At 33.1% G+C, this 13,844-nt stretch overlaps 4 protein-coding genes across 9 annotated transcripts in view; 3 read left to right on the forward strand and 1 right to left on the reverse strand.

Moving 5' to 3' along the window:
• LOC104777388 (immune-associated nucleotide-binding protein 8-like) lies at positions 1,633 to 3,319 on the forward strand. The gene is made up of 6 exons (XM_010501624.1): positions 1,633 to 1,705; positions 1,794 to 2,026; positions 2,136 to 2,413; positions 2,494 to 2,658; positions 2,753 to 2,884; positions 2,958 to 3,319. Exons 2-6 carry the CDS (start codon positions 1,801 to 1,803, stop codon positions 3,150 to 3,152), a joined length of 996 nt encoding a protein of 331 aa, XP_010499926.1. The 5' UTR covers positions 1,633 to 1,705; positions 1,794 to 1,800; the 3' UTR covers positions 3,153 to 3,319.
• On the forward strand, positions 8,725 to 10,784 carry LOC104777389 (immune-associated nucleotide-binding protein 8-like). Of its 2 annotated transcripts, none has more exons than XM_010501628.1 (6): positions 8,725 to 8,761; positions 8,986 to 9,311; positions 9,400 to 9,677; positions 9,754 to 9,918; positions 10,005 to 10,136; positions 10,263 to 10,784. In XM_010501628.1, the coding sequence occupies exons 2-6, from the start codon at positions 9,008 to 9,010 to the stop codon at positions 10,446 to 10,448; spliced, it is 1,065 nt and encodes a 354-aa protein (XP_010499930.1). In that variant the 5' UTR covers positions 8,725 to 8,761; positions 8,986 to 9,007; the 3' UTR covers positions 10,449 to 10,784. The 2 variants fall into 2 exon arrangements, with proteins under 2 accessions (XP_010499930.1, XP_010499931.1); XM_010501629.2 differs by having other exon boundaries at positions 8,729 to 8,738.
• LOC104777391 (immune-associated nucleotide-binding protein 8) overlaps positions 11,048 to 13,844 on the reverse strand; it is a 3,158-nt gene continuing 361 nt past the window's right edge. For 2 of the 5 annotated variants that reach the window (XM_010501634.2, XM_010501635.2), the window contains exons 2-6: positions 12,644 to 12,894; positions 12,283 to 12,557; positions 12,033 to 12,197; positions 11,809 to 11,943; positions 11,048 to 11,480 (exon numbers count right to left, since the gene is read on the reverse strand). In XM_010501634.2, coding sequence (XP_010499936.1) covers positions 11,274 to 11,480; positions 11,809 to 11,943; positions 12,033 to 12,197; positions 12,283 to 12,557; positions 12,644 to 12,890 — 1,029 coding nt within the window. In that variant the 5' untranslated portion in view covers positions 12,891 to 12,894 and the 3' untranslated portion in view covers positions 11,048 to 11,273. Of the gene's footprint in view, positions 11,481 to 11,808; positions 11,944 to 12,032; positions 12,198 to 12,282; positions 12,558 to 12,643; positions 12,895 to 13,008; positions 13,163 to 13,844 lie in introns of those variants that run through there. The other 3 variants (XM_010501632.2, XM_019243818.1, XM_010501633.2) reach the window with 3 other exon arrangements.
• LOC104777390 (regulator of nonsense transcripts UPF3) overlaps positions 13,512 to 13,844 on the forward strand; it is a 4,684-nt gene continuing 4,351 nt past the window's right edge. The window contains exon 1 of the mRNA XM_010501631.2: positions 13,512 to 13,828. Coding sequence (XP_010499933.1) covers positions 13,689 to 13,828 — 140 coding nt within the window. The 5' untranslated portion in view covers positions 13,512 to 13,688. The remainder of the gene's footprint in view (positions 13,829 to 13,844) is intronic.

Raw genomic sequence — 13,844 nt, forward strand, 5'->3', positions numbered from 1 at the left:
AATATGGATGATAAAACAATATTCATGATATACATATTTTACTTATTGTTATTATTTAACATATCTATATGTATGCATGTTACTTATTGGAAAGCCTCCAATCTATTTCTTTTTTGGGTTCAAAAGATTGTGCATGAGCCTTTGAATAAGGCTAAAACATGACCAATGTATTTTACAAGAGGTTGTTTGTTTTATACAGAGAATCACGGTGCTAGACGAAAGACATGTGCCTACTTTATAGTTTAGTTTATACGCGTTAAGTATCCTTTGTATTTGGATATTACAAATCAAACTATAGTATAAAACTCTACTTAAACATTAAACCCTAAATCTAGTTTTCAAACTCAATATCTAAAAAAATTAAATTCCCTAAATTGGATTATCAAACCCAACATAAACCCTAAAATATTTTTTATACACCATATATTATGGAACCAACCCTAAATTTAAATCTTATACCCTGATGATATTCAAGACCATGACAATACTAACCTGTTAAATCAGTTTATAATAAATTACCCCATAAATGTTTAAAAATTCCAAAGAATTTAAAGATCATTCAGGCCAATTGTGGGGGGAGAATTGCTAAAATGACTTTCCCTGAACTGGTAATAATGATTTTTAATATCTTGAATAATTCCTTGACTTTTTGTAAATCGAGGCGTACTCTAATATCACGTAGCAAAACGTTATGTAAAAAGAAATTGTCAGAAAGAGAAATCGTGTATGCATGTGTGATTTAACGAGAAACGAATAAGTCTATAATAAAAAACGAAGGAAGTTGTCCAACAGCTCAAGTGGAATTGGTACATAACGAAGCTACTTTTTATTAACTAGTGCAATATAACATAATTTAAAGGAAAATGTCTCAAACAAATTAGATTGCTAAAGTGTGCCCCGATAATCATTTTGTTTTTCTCTTGTCTAAAGCCATACTTTTCTAGCAAGAAACCTGTCATTAGAGCTAACGTGTCTGTTACGTTTGAGGCAATGATGTCTTATGTTACCGTTTTAGGAGAGCGCCTGAAATGGCCGATCGCTCGTGGCCCTTCTTTAGAATGGTGACATGCCGCGCAAGCTCTTTCAACACTTTGGACTCGTTTAATAGACTGATGGGAACAAGTCCTTGTTAATTTGATATCTACACCTAATAACTAAAATTTATCCATGGTCCGATTTAAAAAAAATATTCTTGGTATAGCTTACAAATTTTCAAAAGAATTTACTGAAACTATATATCTATTTTTATTCTAACGCAGGTATTTAATAACATTTTTTTCTCAAAAATTCTGTTACTTCGAAAATTCTACCCGACCAGGTTCATCTACTAAAAATATTAGTTGACTTGAACCATTTTTTTTATAAGGGATGTAATGGAGTGGAAACTTCTGAACTTATTACATGCATATTCCCAAAAGACTTCGTCAGTTATGTCAAAACAAATTAAAACTCAAATCGCACACAAAAGAAATAAAAGTAATATCTTATACTTAAATATTCAAAATTTCAACATGACGCATCAAACAAGAAAAGATCGCGCAACAATCCAGAAACGCGTTAGGTAAGTAACTTTCTTTATATAAACTTCGGTCGATTTAATTTTATGTTTTCTAATTTACTCTTGCCAAGTATATTGTATTTCATCCTTGTTCTTGCAAATATTTCAAGAAAGGTTTCCTCAATCATTAGAGCTTTTCCCGGGTAGGTAAGTGGTATATATAAATAATTTCACTCAAAGTTGTTACTTTTCACCTTTACAATTTGATATTAATTGTTACACTTACATCAAACAGGTAAAATATGGATGTTTCCGAACAGCCTTCAGCGTCAGAGGCAGTCAAAAAAGCTGTTAAAAACATAGTTCTGGTGGGACGTACTGGAAACGGGAAAAGCGCCACTGGAAACTCTCTCATCGGAAACGAAGTGTTCCTCTCGGAATCAAACGCAGCAGGTGTTACCACGACATGTCAGACATCTAGAGCGGTTACACCAGATGGTCTAGTAATCAACGTGATTGACACCCCTGGTATGTTTGGGCTTTAAACTCAACCGGTCTTAATATTTGATCATATTTATATAGTTTTGTGTAACCAAGCGTTTATATAGTTCATCAAAGTCAAGGTTTGATGATACAGGTCTGTTTGACTTGTCGGTGTCTGCTGAATTTATCAGTAAAGAAATCATCAAATGTCTTACCCTCGCGGAAGGAGGATTACATGTTGTGGTGTTAGTTCTATCTGTGAAAAATAGAATTACACAAGAGGAAGAGAACACACTTAGTACCTTGCAGGTCCTTTTCGGGAGTGAAATCGTTAAATATTTGATTGTTCTATTCACGGGCGGTGATGAGTTGGAAGCAAATAACCAAACATTCGACGGTTATTTTCTTCAAGGCTGCCCTGATTTTCTGACGGTCAGTGATTTGATAATTTTGTTTATATTTTTGGATTATTTGTCTGTTAGTTTTTTGAACCGATCATTGTGCAATTCCAGACGGTTCTTAGAGAGAGTCGAGGCAGGAAGGTCTTGTTTGATAATAAGACTACGGATGAAGGAAAGAAGGCTGAGCAAGTCAAGCAGTTTCATGCGCATGTCGCAGCGATTGAAGAGCTCAATGATGGGAAACCGTTTACACACGAAATGCACCTTAGGATAAAGGTGAAGATTGTGGATATGCGTAAAACTTACACTCTGCATTGCTCTATAGAATATTTGTTAATGTTAAAATATTATTCCACTGTTTGGTTCTTAGGAAGAGGCTGAAAGGCTCAAGGAACAGAAAAGGGAGGTTGAAGCTAGAAACCTTGGTGAAGCAGAGTTGGCAGATATGAAGAAGGAATTACAAGAATCTTATGAGAGTAGGATGAGCCAAATGCAAAAAATGGTAAATATGTCCTAAAGATGATAACGATTCACGTTCCAACATCGTTTTAACGATCATCTGGTTTTTTTTACAGATGGAGAATACGCTAAAAGAGACTTCTGCTGCACAAGAGAACATGTTGCGTGTGCTCGAGAAGGCACAGAGCGACAATGAATCTATACGTAATGAGCACGATCTTGGGGAACGAAGGCGGATGATGATTCAGCTTGGGTTTATTGTGCCCGCGGTAATAGGGACGGGGTTGGGATTGCAATGTAGCATATTGTAATCAATATGTATCACCAAGATCAAGTCAAACGTCAATCCGTTCTGCACCTACGTCGTCCAAATTTCATATACCTTTTTTCTTATATGTGTGCTTCCATGTTTCTGTTTGTTCTATATTCACATTCCCTTGCAAGCCCTTGTTGTACGCCCAGATATGGATATATAATAATACTGCTTAAAGAACGGTCACACAGTGTGTTCTACACTCACACTGTATATGACAAATGTTTTACTTATAATACAGATGACGGACATGGTCAAGGACTTTTATAAGCAAGGTTACCAAACCTATCAAATGACTACTAATCATGTCAAAACTAGACCACTTCTCTTGTTTTATCATAAGATCAGTAGCTTTTCTCTTTATAATTCTGAAAAGTTAAGATCTAAATTCTGAAGATGAACATAAGAATCAACTCAAATTCTTCCAGCGGATTCACATGCACGCATCGTTAGTTATACTTCTACCAGTCTTCGATAATAAAATTATATAATAAAAACCTTTTTAAGTCCGCGTTCTTATTAGGTACAATATGTTTTTTTTTTTTTTTTTTGTCAAGCAGGTACAATATGTTCTTATTACGCACTTTACTTAACTTACTCGCAATGACAAAAGTTCTGCGCTTTAAAATCATTCTAGAGAAATAAAGACAAAAAATAAAAGCATAACTAGTTCAGAAGATGAGTTTAAAAGATTCTAGAGAAAATCATTCTAGAGAAAAATAAACTCAGAACTAATTCACAAAATTTGAGGGTTAGATGAGTTATTTTCAAGCTTAAAATACTTTTTTGATTTGTTAAGAAAAAAATAAAGTTAAATTTACCTTTCCAGAATTTATTTTAGAAAAATCAAAATATTTTCAAAAGTCTGTCGAACTAGTTGTGACAGATTTATTTATGTACGACAAATTTGTTTTTGCACAACCGATTTATTTTTGCATGACAAAATTTTTATGACAGATTTATTTTGGACGACAAATTTTTATAACTACGGTTACAACAAAGTTATAATTGATGACATATTTATTTTTCATGACAGACTTATTTATATGACACCACAGAATTTATGACAAATTTGATAAAAAATTTACCAGATTTATCTTTCACAGCTATTTCAGATTTTTTTTTTAAATTAAAATCTGTCATAACATTACCGGTTTTTTTACAAAAAATTATTTACTAGGTTGGCGTCTAATGATAACAGATTTGTTTTAGGTTATGACAGATTTTTTAATTTAAACAAAAATCTCTCATTTGATAACAGATTTATTAGATGTAAAATGTAAATATGTATAGTGACAACATATTTGTTTTAAATTATATTTTTTTCAATCATATTTTTATAAATCATATATTGAATAATACTTTTAAACTCATAATTTAAAGCAGATTTTATTTTAAAGCAGATTTTATTTTAAAGCAGATTTTATTTTAAATCATATTTTTATATATTATATTATATTTTCACAAATTTTATTTTAATATTATTTATATACATTATTTTTAGTTATAATTTCATACATTATATTTTTTTATAAAACTTATTTAAATTCTATACTCTTAAACTCATATTTTTAAATCATATTTTTATACATAATATTTTTATAAACAATTTTTTGAATATTATTTTAGTACATTATATTTTTAAGGGGAAAAACAAAAATGCCCCTTTTTCCGTTCCCCTTTTTCAAAATGCTATTAGGAAGCGTCCATTTTTAAAAGTACCCATTTTTGATTGAAAAAGACAATTTTACCTTTAATGAAGTAAACCTAATGACACTATCTTCTCTTCTTTGCCGCCTCACTTTTCTTGTTCGTCGCCTCACTTTTCGTGTTTCATGTTCGTCGGATCGTCCGAACGTTGGATCAAAATTGATTATGTTTCGTGTTGGTCGGATCGTAAACTCTTTTCAGGTTTGTGGTTAAGATTTTGTTTCTTTGGTATATTCATCAATTTGGAAATTGATTTTTGATCGAAAATCCAGATCTGACGAATTCAGATCGATACATTTCTTTGATATCAATTTGGAATATGTAAACTCTTTTAAATTTGGATTTTTGTTACCTTTCGTAAAACATTTTTTAAAAGCTCCTTGTTAAACCATTTTCAAAATCCAGATTCAGATCTGATGCATTCATATCGATAAATGTGTTTGATATGGATTTGGAATTAGTAAACCCGTTGTAAATTTGGATTTTTGTTATCTCTTGTAAAACACTTTTTAAAATCAATTTTCAGATCTTTCATAGTTGAATTATGTCGATATAGTGTGTTGATAAGACGACTTCAGATCAATAAAGTGTGTTGTTGATTTTTAAAAAACTCTTTTAAATCTCTTTTAAAACCGTTGAAAACTCTAATTAATTAAGTGTGTTTCTTTAACAGATGGCATCCAGTGATTTTGAAGCCATTGCACTATCAAAAAATATATATGATATGGGTTTTGAACAAATTGGTGGAGCAACCATATGTCAACATTCGGACTTAAGCCTAGTTGATAAGGTTAAAAGTGTATTAGGAAAAGAATCTTACAAGAAGCTTCAAGCTTCCTTCCTTGGGCATATTACCAAGCTTTCGGCCAGAGACATCAAATTTTCTGGGAAATTATTGCACTACTTGATGTTGAGAATACTGATGACTAGAAAAAGAAACTTATAGTCTACAGTGGACATGCAACCTCTTCAGTTTTCCATGAGAGAGTTCTTCCTTACAACATGTATTATAAAGTGTTTGCAATGGTTTTAAAAGGGTTTTAAAAGGCTTTAAATTGTTTTAAAAAGGTTTTAAAAACTCGTTTTAAAGGTTTTAAAACCTGTTTTAAATGTTTTAAAAGGGTTTAAAAGGGTTTGATAAGGGTTTTAAAACCTGTTTTAATTAAAAGGATTTTAAAAGGTTTTTAAAAGAGTTTCAAAGGCTTTTAAACCCCTTTTTGAAAACTCTAGTTAATTTTCATATTTTTTGGGTAAAACTTTAAATTTTATAATAAAACTGAAAATTAAATTATATGGAGATGTAATGAAAAATACAGAAAACAGCATGAATACCATAAATAGTAATACGAAAGAAGGCTAGAAATAGAAATCAAATCAACAACCGTTTTGACGAAAGAATACACGAAGAAGCTATCGATGTTGCCTATATTTATTGAAAGTGAACGTTGATCCTAGCAAGAGCATTTCATCATTTCATGGTCTTTAACAACAACAGAAAAAAAAAAAAAAAAAAAAATTGCATGGAAACTTTGTTACCAAAACACCTGTAATTAGTATTTGTCCTGAAGTGAAATTTAAATCTATGGCTCCACTAATTTTGAGCCAATTTTTTTTATAAGAAAAATGGCGAAAGGAAGAAGAGTAGCAATTTCATGGCGGTTGTAATCAAAATTAATGTCTGAGAGTTAATGATTTCATACATTTAGTTTCAGACCTAAACTACCTAAGTGATCAATTACACACGTTTTTTTTTGTTTGCAAAAAATAAATTTCAAACTGCCATGGGTCAAGTCTTCGAGATCTAATTTTCTTATGTTCCTTCTAGAATCACTATATCTAGAGATTTCTGTCTAGTGTTGTCATTCTAAGAACTAAAACTAAAACTGGAACCGTGAACCAAGAATTTTACGAGTTAAGAAATAAAAATTAATTGCAATATCCCAGTAGGTAGAATTTCTCTGACAAATCCTATAAATTATCGGTTCGAGTAATACTTAGGAGAAGTTTATATAAAATCTTATGATCCTTCACCTTAGATATGCCTAAAACTTTTAGTTATAAAAAAAATGAAGAAATTGATAAAAACACATTGTATTAGAATAAAGTTCTCATAAAAATTTAAAAATCATGACGTTTGGCCCGATCATTTATTGAACTGTATTAAATAAAATAATTCGTCAAAATATGCATGCGCTTGATGAAAAACATATATATATATATATATATATATATATATATATATATGGAACCATATTATCAACTGAAACAAAAACAACAAAAGAATGTTTTGGAATTTAAATGAAGAAGTCCATCTTAATCGTCTTAGGTTCACCATATAAAATCGAAAGCCTAATACATTTTTTGTACATATAAAGTCGGCTTCCAGTTTTTAAACGCTACAAGTGAGCTAGAAAAAATGGTTGTATGACAAAAACTGTAGAGTCTGTATATTGAGTGTGAACGTTAATCCTAGCAAGAATTAATTTTCAATAAAACAAAATCACTGTAACTACTATCAATATTTGTCTTGATTTGGAGCTTTAAATCTATGGCTCCACCACAATTTATGATTATGGGGTTATAAAGGAACAGTCCGTTGTACCAATTTATGTCTCAACACCAAAATGGATGAATTCGCCTGTAGTTTCAGCAAAGAGAGATCAATCTTCTCACGAAGTTTTATTTCCGTTGGCACAAAACATATCAAGTCTCATGGACCAATTAAGTCTTCTAGATCTATTTTTATATGTGCTTTCTCTAATAATTCTACCTAGCTAGGTATTTTTCGGTAGTGTTTATCATTTTAAGAACTTAAATTAACCATTAACAAAAGAAAAAAAAAACTTCAACATGAGCTGTGAACCAAGAAGTTTAAAAGTCAAAAACATTGAAAAAGAGTTGTAACTATCATCAGTGTATGTCCTGAAATAGAATTGTTATGAGTGGCTCCACCAGTATTTTTTTATTAATATATTTGTAATAAAGATGAGAAACCTGATGGAAAAAAAAGAAAAAGAACCCATTTCATGGAAATAGTGATCAATATTAATGTTTCAACGTCAAAATGGATGAGTTCACATGTAATTTCATAGTAAGGAGATCAATCTGCTCACGAAGCTTTATCTCTGTTAGCGAAAGACTCACCATAGAAAGTTCTACCTGCAAGACAAAATTACAAACTGGCTTGATTTCATACAAAATTTTGTGTTAAAACTAACTCCATGAGATTTCAGTATTATATCAATGGTAAAATAGATATGTGAGATGTTTTCAAAGATAAATTAAATCTAACTTAAAATATTCAGAGTGCTACTATAATTTACATGTAAGAAAAAATTATCTACCATGAAATTCATAAATTTAATTTAAAAATAAAATGTAAGATGAGTTTTAATATATTTTATTAAAATTTATTTAATTTCTTTTCAAATATATTTTTCAATTAATTATCATTCATCATGATAGTTTACTTTTTTCTTCATTCTCACTATACGTAATTTCCGTTTTTAATTTAATTTCTCTTCATTGGTTTCATTCATCTTTTATCTTTCTGCTTAGAATTTCTTCTAGTGTCACCAAGCTAAACCTTCATATATTGCAATATATATAAGCAAATGCTCATTATAATTTATCAAAACAAAGAAACCTACTAAAAGAGTCATATAAATTAAAGTAATTGGGTGGCAAACGTTGTATAATTGTATTGATGTAATGTAAGAGGGGATCATATATATATAATATAGTATATTATTTAAATATAATATAATATATTATATTATTTATTTATTTTAATGGAAAAAAACTTCAAATTGTTCTATTTAAACTTGGAAACTAGCTTTGCGATTAACTACTTCTGCCCACCATCTGCTAAAAGGTTAAGAGAGTCAGGAAAATCAAGTTTGTCATTTTTTCTTCTTTTTTATTTCTTTTTGTAATTTCTCATCGATCAACTTGTATGGCTTTCTACTTAGAGTTTACAAAAGAAATATGAGTATAAGATCCGATACTTTTCATGTGGTTATAGCCTTTTTCCCCGTACATAGTAACGATATATATGTCTTTTCAACGTTGTCACTTTGATCTATGAGCTACTAATTAACATTTTACGTAATATAATGAAGGGTTGAAGGAACTTTTAACCAAATGGCTAATGATCAGAAGAATGGTGAGTTTTTTCCAGCGAAGGAAGAGCATAAGAAAGATGATGCGCCAGCAGCTCCAGCGAAAAAAGATGATAAGAATGAATATGTGGTATCACATTCACATCCGATCGAAAACATTGTTTTAGTTGGGCGTACGGGGAACGGAAAAAGCGCCACGGGGAACACTATCGTCGGAACAAAGGTGTTCAAATCGAAATCAAAAGCATCAGGTGTTACAACGGAATGCCACGCAGTTAGAACCGTGACACCAGAAGGTCCTATACTCAATGTGATTGACACTCCTGGTACGTTGTGTCATTACAAATTTTATATTGCGTGGCGGGGATTGTATATATATATGAAATGTAACTAACGGACTGGGGTATGTTGCAGGTCTATTTGATTTGTCTCAGTCCGCTGATTTTATCGGTAAAGAAATCGTTAGATGCCTAACTCTAGCGGACGGAGGGCTACATGCTGTGCTATTGGTTTTATCTGCAAGGACTCGAATGAGTCAAGAGGAAGAGATGGTACTTAGTACCTTGCAGGTCCTTTTCGGCAGTAAGATTGTTGATTACCTCATCGTTGTTTTCACGGGAGGAGATGTATTAGAAGATGATGGTATGACACTGCAGGAATATTTGGGTGATAACTTGCCTGACTTCTTAAAGGTGCGTGGTAATTTTTTGATCAAATTTATGAGGTTTCAGCTTTGGAATTTACGAATTTTGCACTCTTTGGTTTCAGAGAGTGCTCATATTGTGTGGCGAACGAATGATCCTGTTCGATAACAAAACTAAGGATGAGGAGAAAAAGAGAAAGCAAGTACATGAACTTCTCAAACTTATCGATCAGGTCAGAGAAAAGAACCGCAATGTTCCGTATACCGACGAGATGTACTATAAGATAAAGGTTAAACAGTTTCCCATTTTTATTCCGTTTGCATTTTTATCTCTCGTGTGTTTTGAATGCTGAAATCAAATTCTCTCCGTCATCAGGAAGAAAATGATAGGCATGAGAGAGAAGAAGAGGCGCTTAAATCAAAATCGTATTCAGAAGAAAAATTCGAAGCACTGAGGAAGGAGCTACAGCTAACGAATGAACGAAACCTCAAGGCAATGGCAGATATGGTATATAAACTCCTCCAATTATATTCGTTGACAAAAACACAAACACACACACACACACACACATATATATGCATAAAAGTGGTGTTGAAATGGACGTTAACAATATATCTTTGTCTTTTCTTTCAGCTGGAGAAAAATATGAGAATAGCTAATGAAGCACAACAGAAGCTCTTTGAGAAAAGAGAAAAAGAACAGGAGCTGAGCCTCCGTGAAAAATATGAACTGCTGGAAAAGTTAAAACACATGGAAGGACGTATGCGTGACCAAATGGAAGCGCAAATGCGTACCATTCAGGGGTGCAACATCCTCTGATCACTCTCACTTTGCCCTCTTCCACCCCTGCACACTTTTTCTTCTTAATAAATAAAATAAAGAATGCCATTGCCGAGAGTTTGTGTTTCTGACGCAGAGCATATTCTGTGTTCCTCGTTTGAGCCAGCTCTTGGACTTCTGGCATGATCTGAGTCTGGTTTTGCTTTTGTTTCAATTTCATAATTTCCGTTATTTCCTTAAATTGATTAGGCTATTCTTAGCCTAATAATCTTTGTTTGATTTGCTTCTTGTTTGCATTATATATATGTGTGTGTGCGCTTTGTAAGGGGACATGTTTAATATTTGTATTATTAATAAAGAGTTGAGAAAGAGTTTTCTCAATGAACACTTTGAGTTGTAGAACATAAACAAATCTAAACTACTGTATGACCTGACTGACATTCAAGCAGTACGCTTCATCTGAGCGTCAGATCCAAGTAGAGGCTAATCTGAATACACCGCCCTAAACAAACTTCAACTCAAAAATAAACCAAAATTTACATTTATCTTATTTCCTTAAGTTGTCTGCAAATTCTTTTCTATAAATTATTTTTATCTCTTACAAAATTTTTTTTTTTTCTTAAAAAGTTATGAGTAAATTATTCAAGATACCAACTTAATTCAAAACCGAAAACCAAATAAAGTTCCACCAAGAAAAAAAAAAAAAAAAAAAAAAAAAAANAACTTTGTCCATGACACTAGGAGAATAAGGATGAAAAATATACGTAGGATGTGTTTTTCACACACTGTCTTTGATGATAAAACCTAAAAACCATATAAAAACCCTTAATCAGATTTTCAGTGAAGCTTCTGACATTTAAGCAATCACAGATTGATACACTTTCCCAGTTTCTTCTGGAGTTCCTTGGTCTCTTTTTCAGCCCTCTCCAGATTCTCTCTCAGCTTCTTAATCTCATCGCTCGACCGTTTCTGAACTTCGTTTGCCCTCTTTTCCGCTTCAATTCTTGCGGCTTGCTCTTCACACAGTTGCTGCTCCAGCCTCTTGGCTGTTTCTCTCAGCTTTTTCTCCACCTGAACAGCAACAAGAAAGCAGAAAACTTGTAAAGTTATGATGTAATCAATGTCTAAGACAATGCATGCGGTCAGCATTTAACATCATAACAACTTATAGCTGAATGAATCATGTAGGAATAAGCTCGATGTTAATGAAAGCACAACCATAAAGCTTTTGTCTATGCTGACAATTTTCTAAGCTTACCAATTAAATGAACATCACACCCTAACCATCAACTAACTAAATCTTTTTGTATACACTTCCAACTTGGTAGATGCATATGAACCCTTCAGAAATGTGAAAACTCAACATCATTGTTGTATAAAGAATGATAAACAGAATTACCATCTCTGTGATACGGGTAAGCTGCCGGTCATAGGACATATCAATTTGCTTCTTGAACTCAGATATCTCATTATTTGAGTAACCTTCCAGCGCTTCAACCTCCTTTTTCTGGTCCCTTAGCTTGATAGCCTCTTCCTGAGATTGCAACCATTCTCTGCTTCGATTAGGAAAAGTAACAACAACTCAGAAAAAAAAAAAAAGTAAAAGCAGCAAAATTTCTTCACCTGTAGCTCGTGGAACAACTCATCTGTATACGGTCTACCATTGTTATGTTTGACAACGGATTCAACAACTGAGAGAAGCTTCTCAACTTGCTCAGCTTTCTTGACTTTATTAGTAGCCTTGTTATTAAACAATACAAGGCGATTGTCACATAGCTCAAGAATATCCTACAATCCACACCAGTTCAAATAACATAAGCTGAAAAACAAATATCCTTCTTTTCTATGAAAGAGTCAGCCAAAGTCACTTTACCTTCATAAAATCAGGGCAGGAGTCAGCTAAATAGTCCTCCATTGTCTCATCATCCTCTTCCAACTCATCGCCACCGGTAAAAACAACGATCACATAGTCAGTGATTTTACTGCCGAATAGCGCTTGCAAGAAACTAAGCACAGCTTTCTCCTCGTTACTAAGCCTCCTCACAGAGAATACCAACAAGATCGCATGAATCCCACCATCTGCCAAACTTATACACCTCACAATCTCTTTACCGATAAAATCGGCTGCAGTGGACACATCAAACAAACCTATACCAACAAAATATTCATCAGGTTACCATCACATTCAAGGACTTATCACTAGGTTACCATCACATTAATGGGGCGGAGCTTACCAGGAGTATCAACGACATTAATGATCTCACCATCTTCTCGAATAACTCTCTGTGACTCGCACGTGGTCGTCACTCCTACGGTTCTAACTTTTGACCTAAAAGCTTTCCTCCCAAGAATACTATTCCCTGTGGAACTCTTTCCGTTACCAGTACGTCCCACAAGAACTAGGGTTCGGTTAAGGCTTGATGACGTCGCAAATTCCCAATCATCTTCCATCATATCTCCACCCATCTCAACAAAACTCATATACCTAACAAACAGAGTTACAATTATTAGATCGCTCAAAGGTCTAACCTTTAGCAACGATCGTAAGGTAAAACGCCAAAACAGAGCAAAACAGAACCAGAAAAATCAAAAAACAAACCACAGAACCAACAGAGGGCAAATCGAAGATAGAGAAGAGAGAAGATTACTTGCTTAAAAGCGACGAGAGAGATTTTAGATAAAAGAAAGATCTTTGCAAAATAAAAATATCTTTTGTACGATACTTATACGGAACTAGTAAAAACCTGACTAGACCCTCAGAACCAAAGAAGTCTTTTTGTGTTCCTCCAATGTACAAAACTGGTAGTTATCACCTGTTACGCGGTTCACCTTACTATAGTGATTATAAAAACCGTACGATGATGTATTTATCATTCTTCATCGTACGGTTTATACGAGAGAAGACTTTAATACACAAACCTATCCAGAGTTATTATCTCCCGTCGGATGCCCTAAAACATCAATCCTACGGCTGAAAGATAAAGTTAAAAAGTCCATAATAGGCCCAATTATGGCCCATTAAGATTCAAAAGTCCACGTAGACCGGCTGGTTCATTTGTCTTCGGGTTCGAATTTTTTCTTTTTTAATGTTAATTTTTTTTAGCTGAGTTTTATAGAGAAAGAGGAAGAGAGGAAACACAAAATTAGGGCAAAATTGCGTGCGATATCTTTTTTTTTTGGTTTTCACAGCGTCTTTGATGTGTTTCACTTTTCGTCTTCTTCATCGTGTTCCTCTTTGATTAGCGGCTCTGTAGTGTTGGTTTTCAAATAATCTTCTGGATGAAGGAACCTTTACAGAAGAAGAAGGTGGTCGTTCGCCACTTGCCCCCTTCTCTTTCTCAGTCCGATCTCTTGTCTCAGATTGATCCTCGTTTCGGTGATCGTTACAATTGGGTTTCGTTTCGTCCCGGGAAGTCCAGGTTTGGGTTCTTATTC

The sequence above is a fragment of the Camelina sativa genome, chromosome 3 (assembly GCF_000633955.1).
Source record: "Camelina sativa cultivar DH55 chromosome 3, Cs, whole genome shotgun sequence".
NCBI lineage: Eukaryota > Viridiplantae > Streptophyta > Magnoliopsida > Brassicales > Brassicaceae > Camelina > Camelina sativa.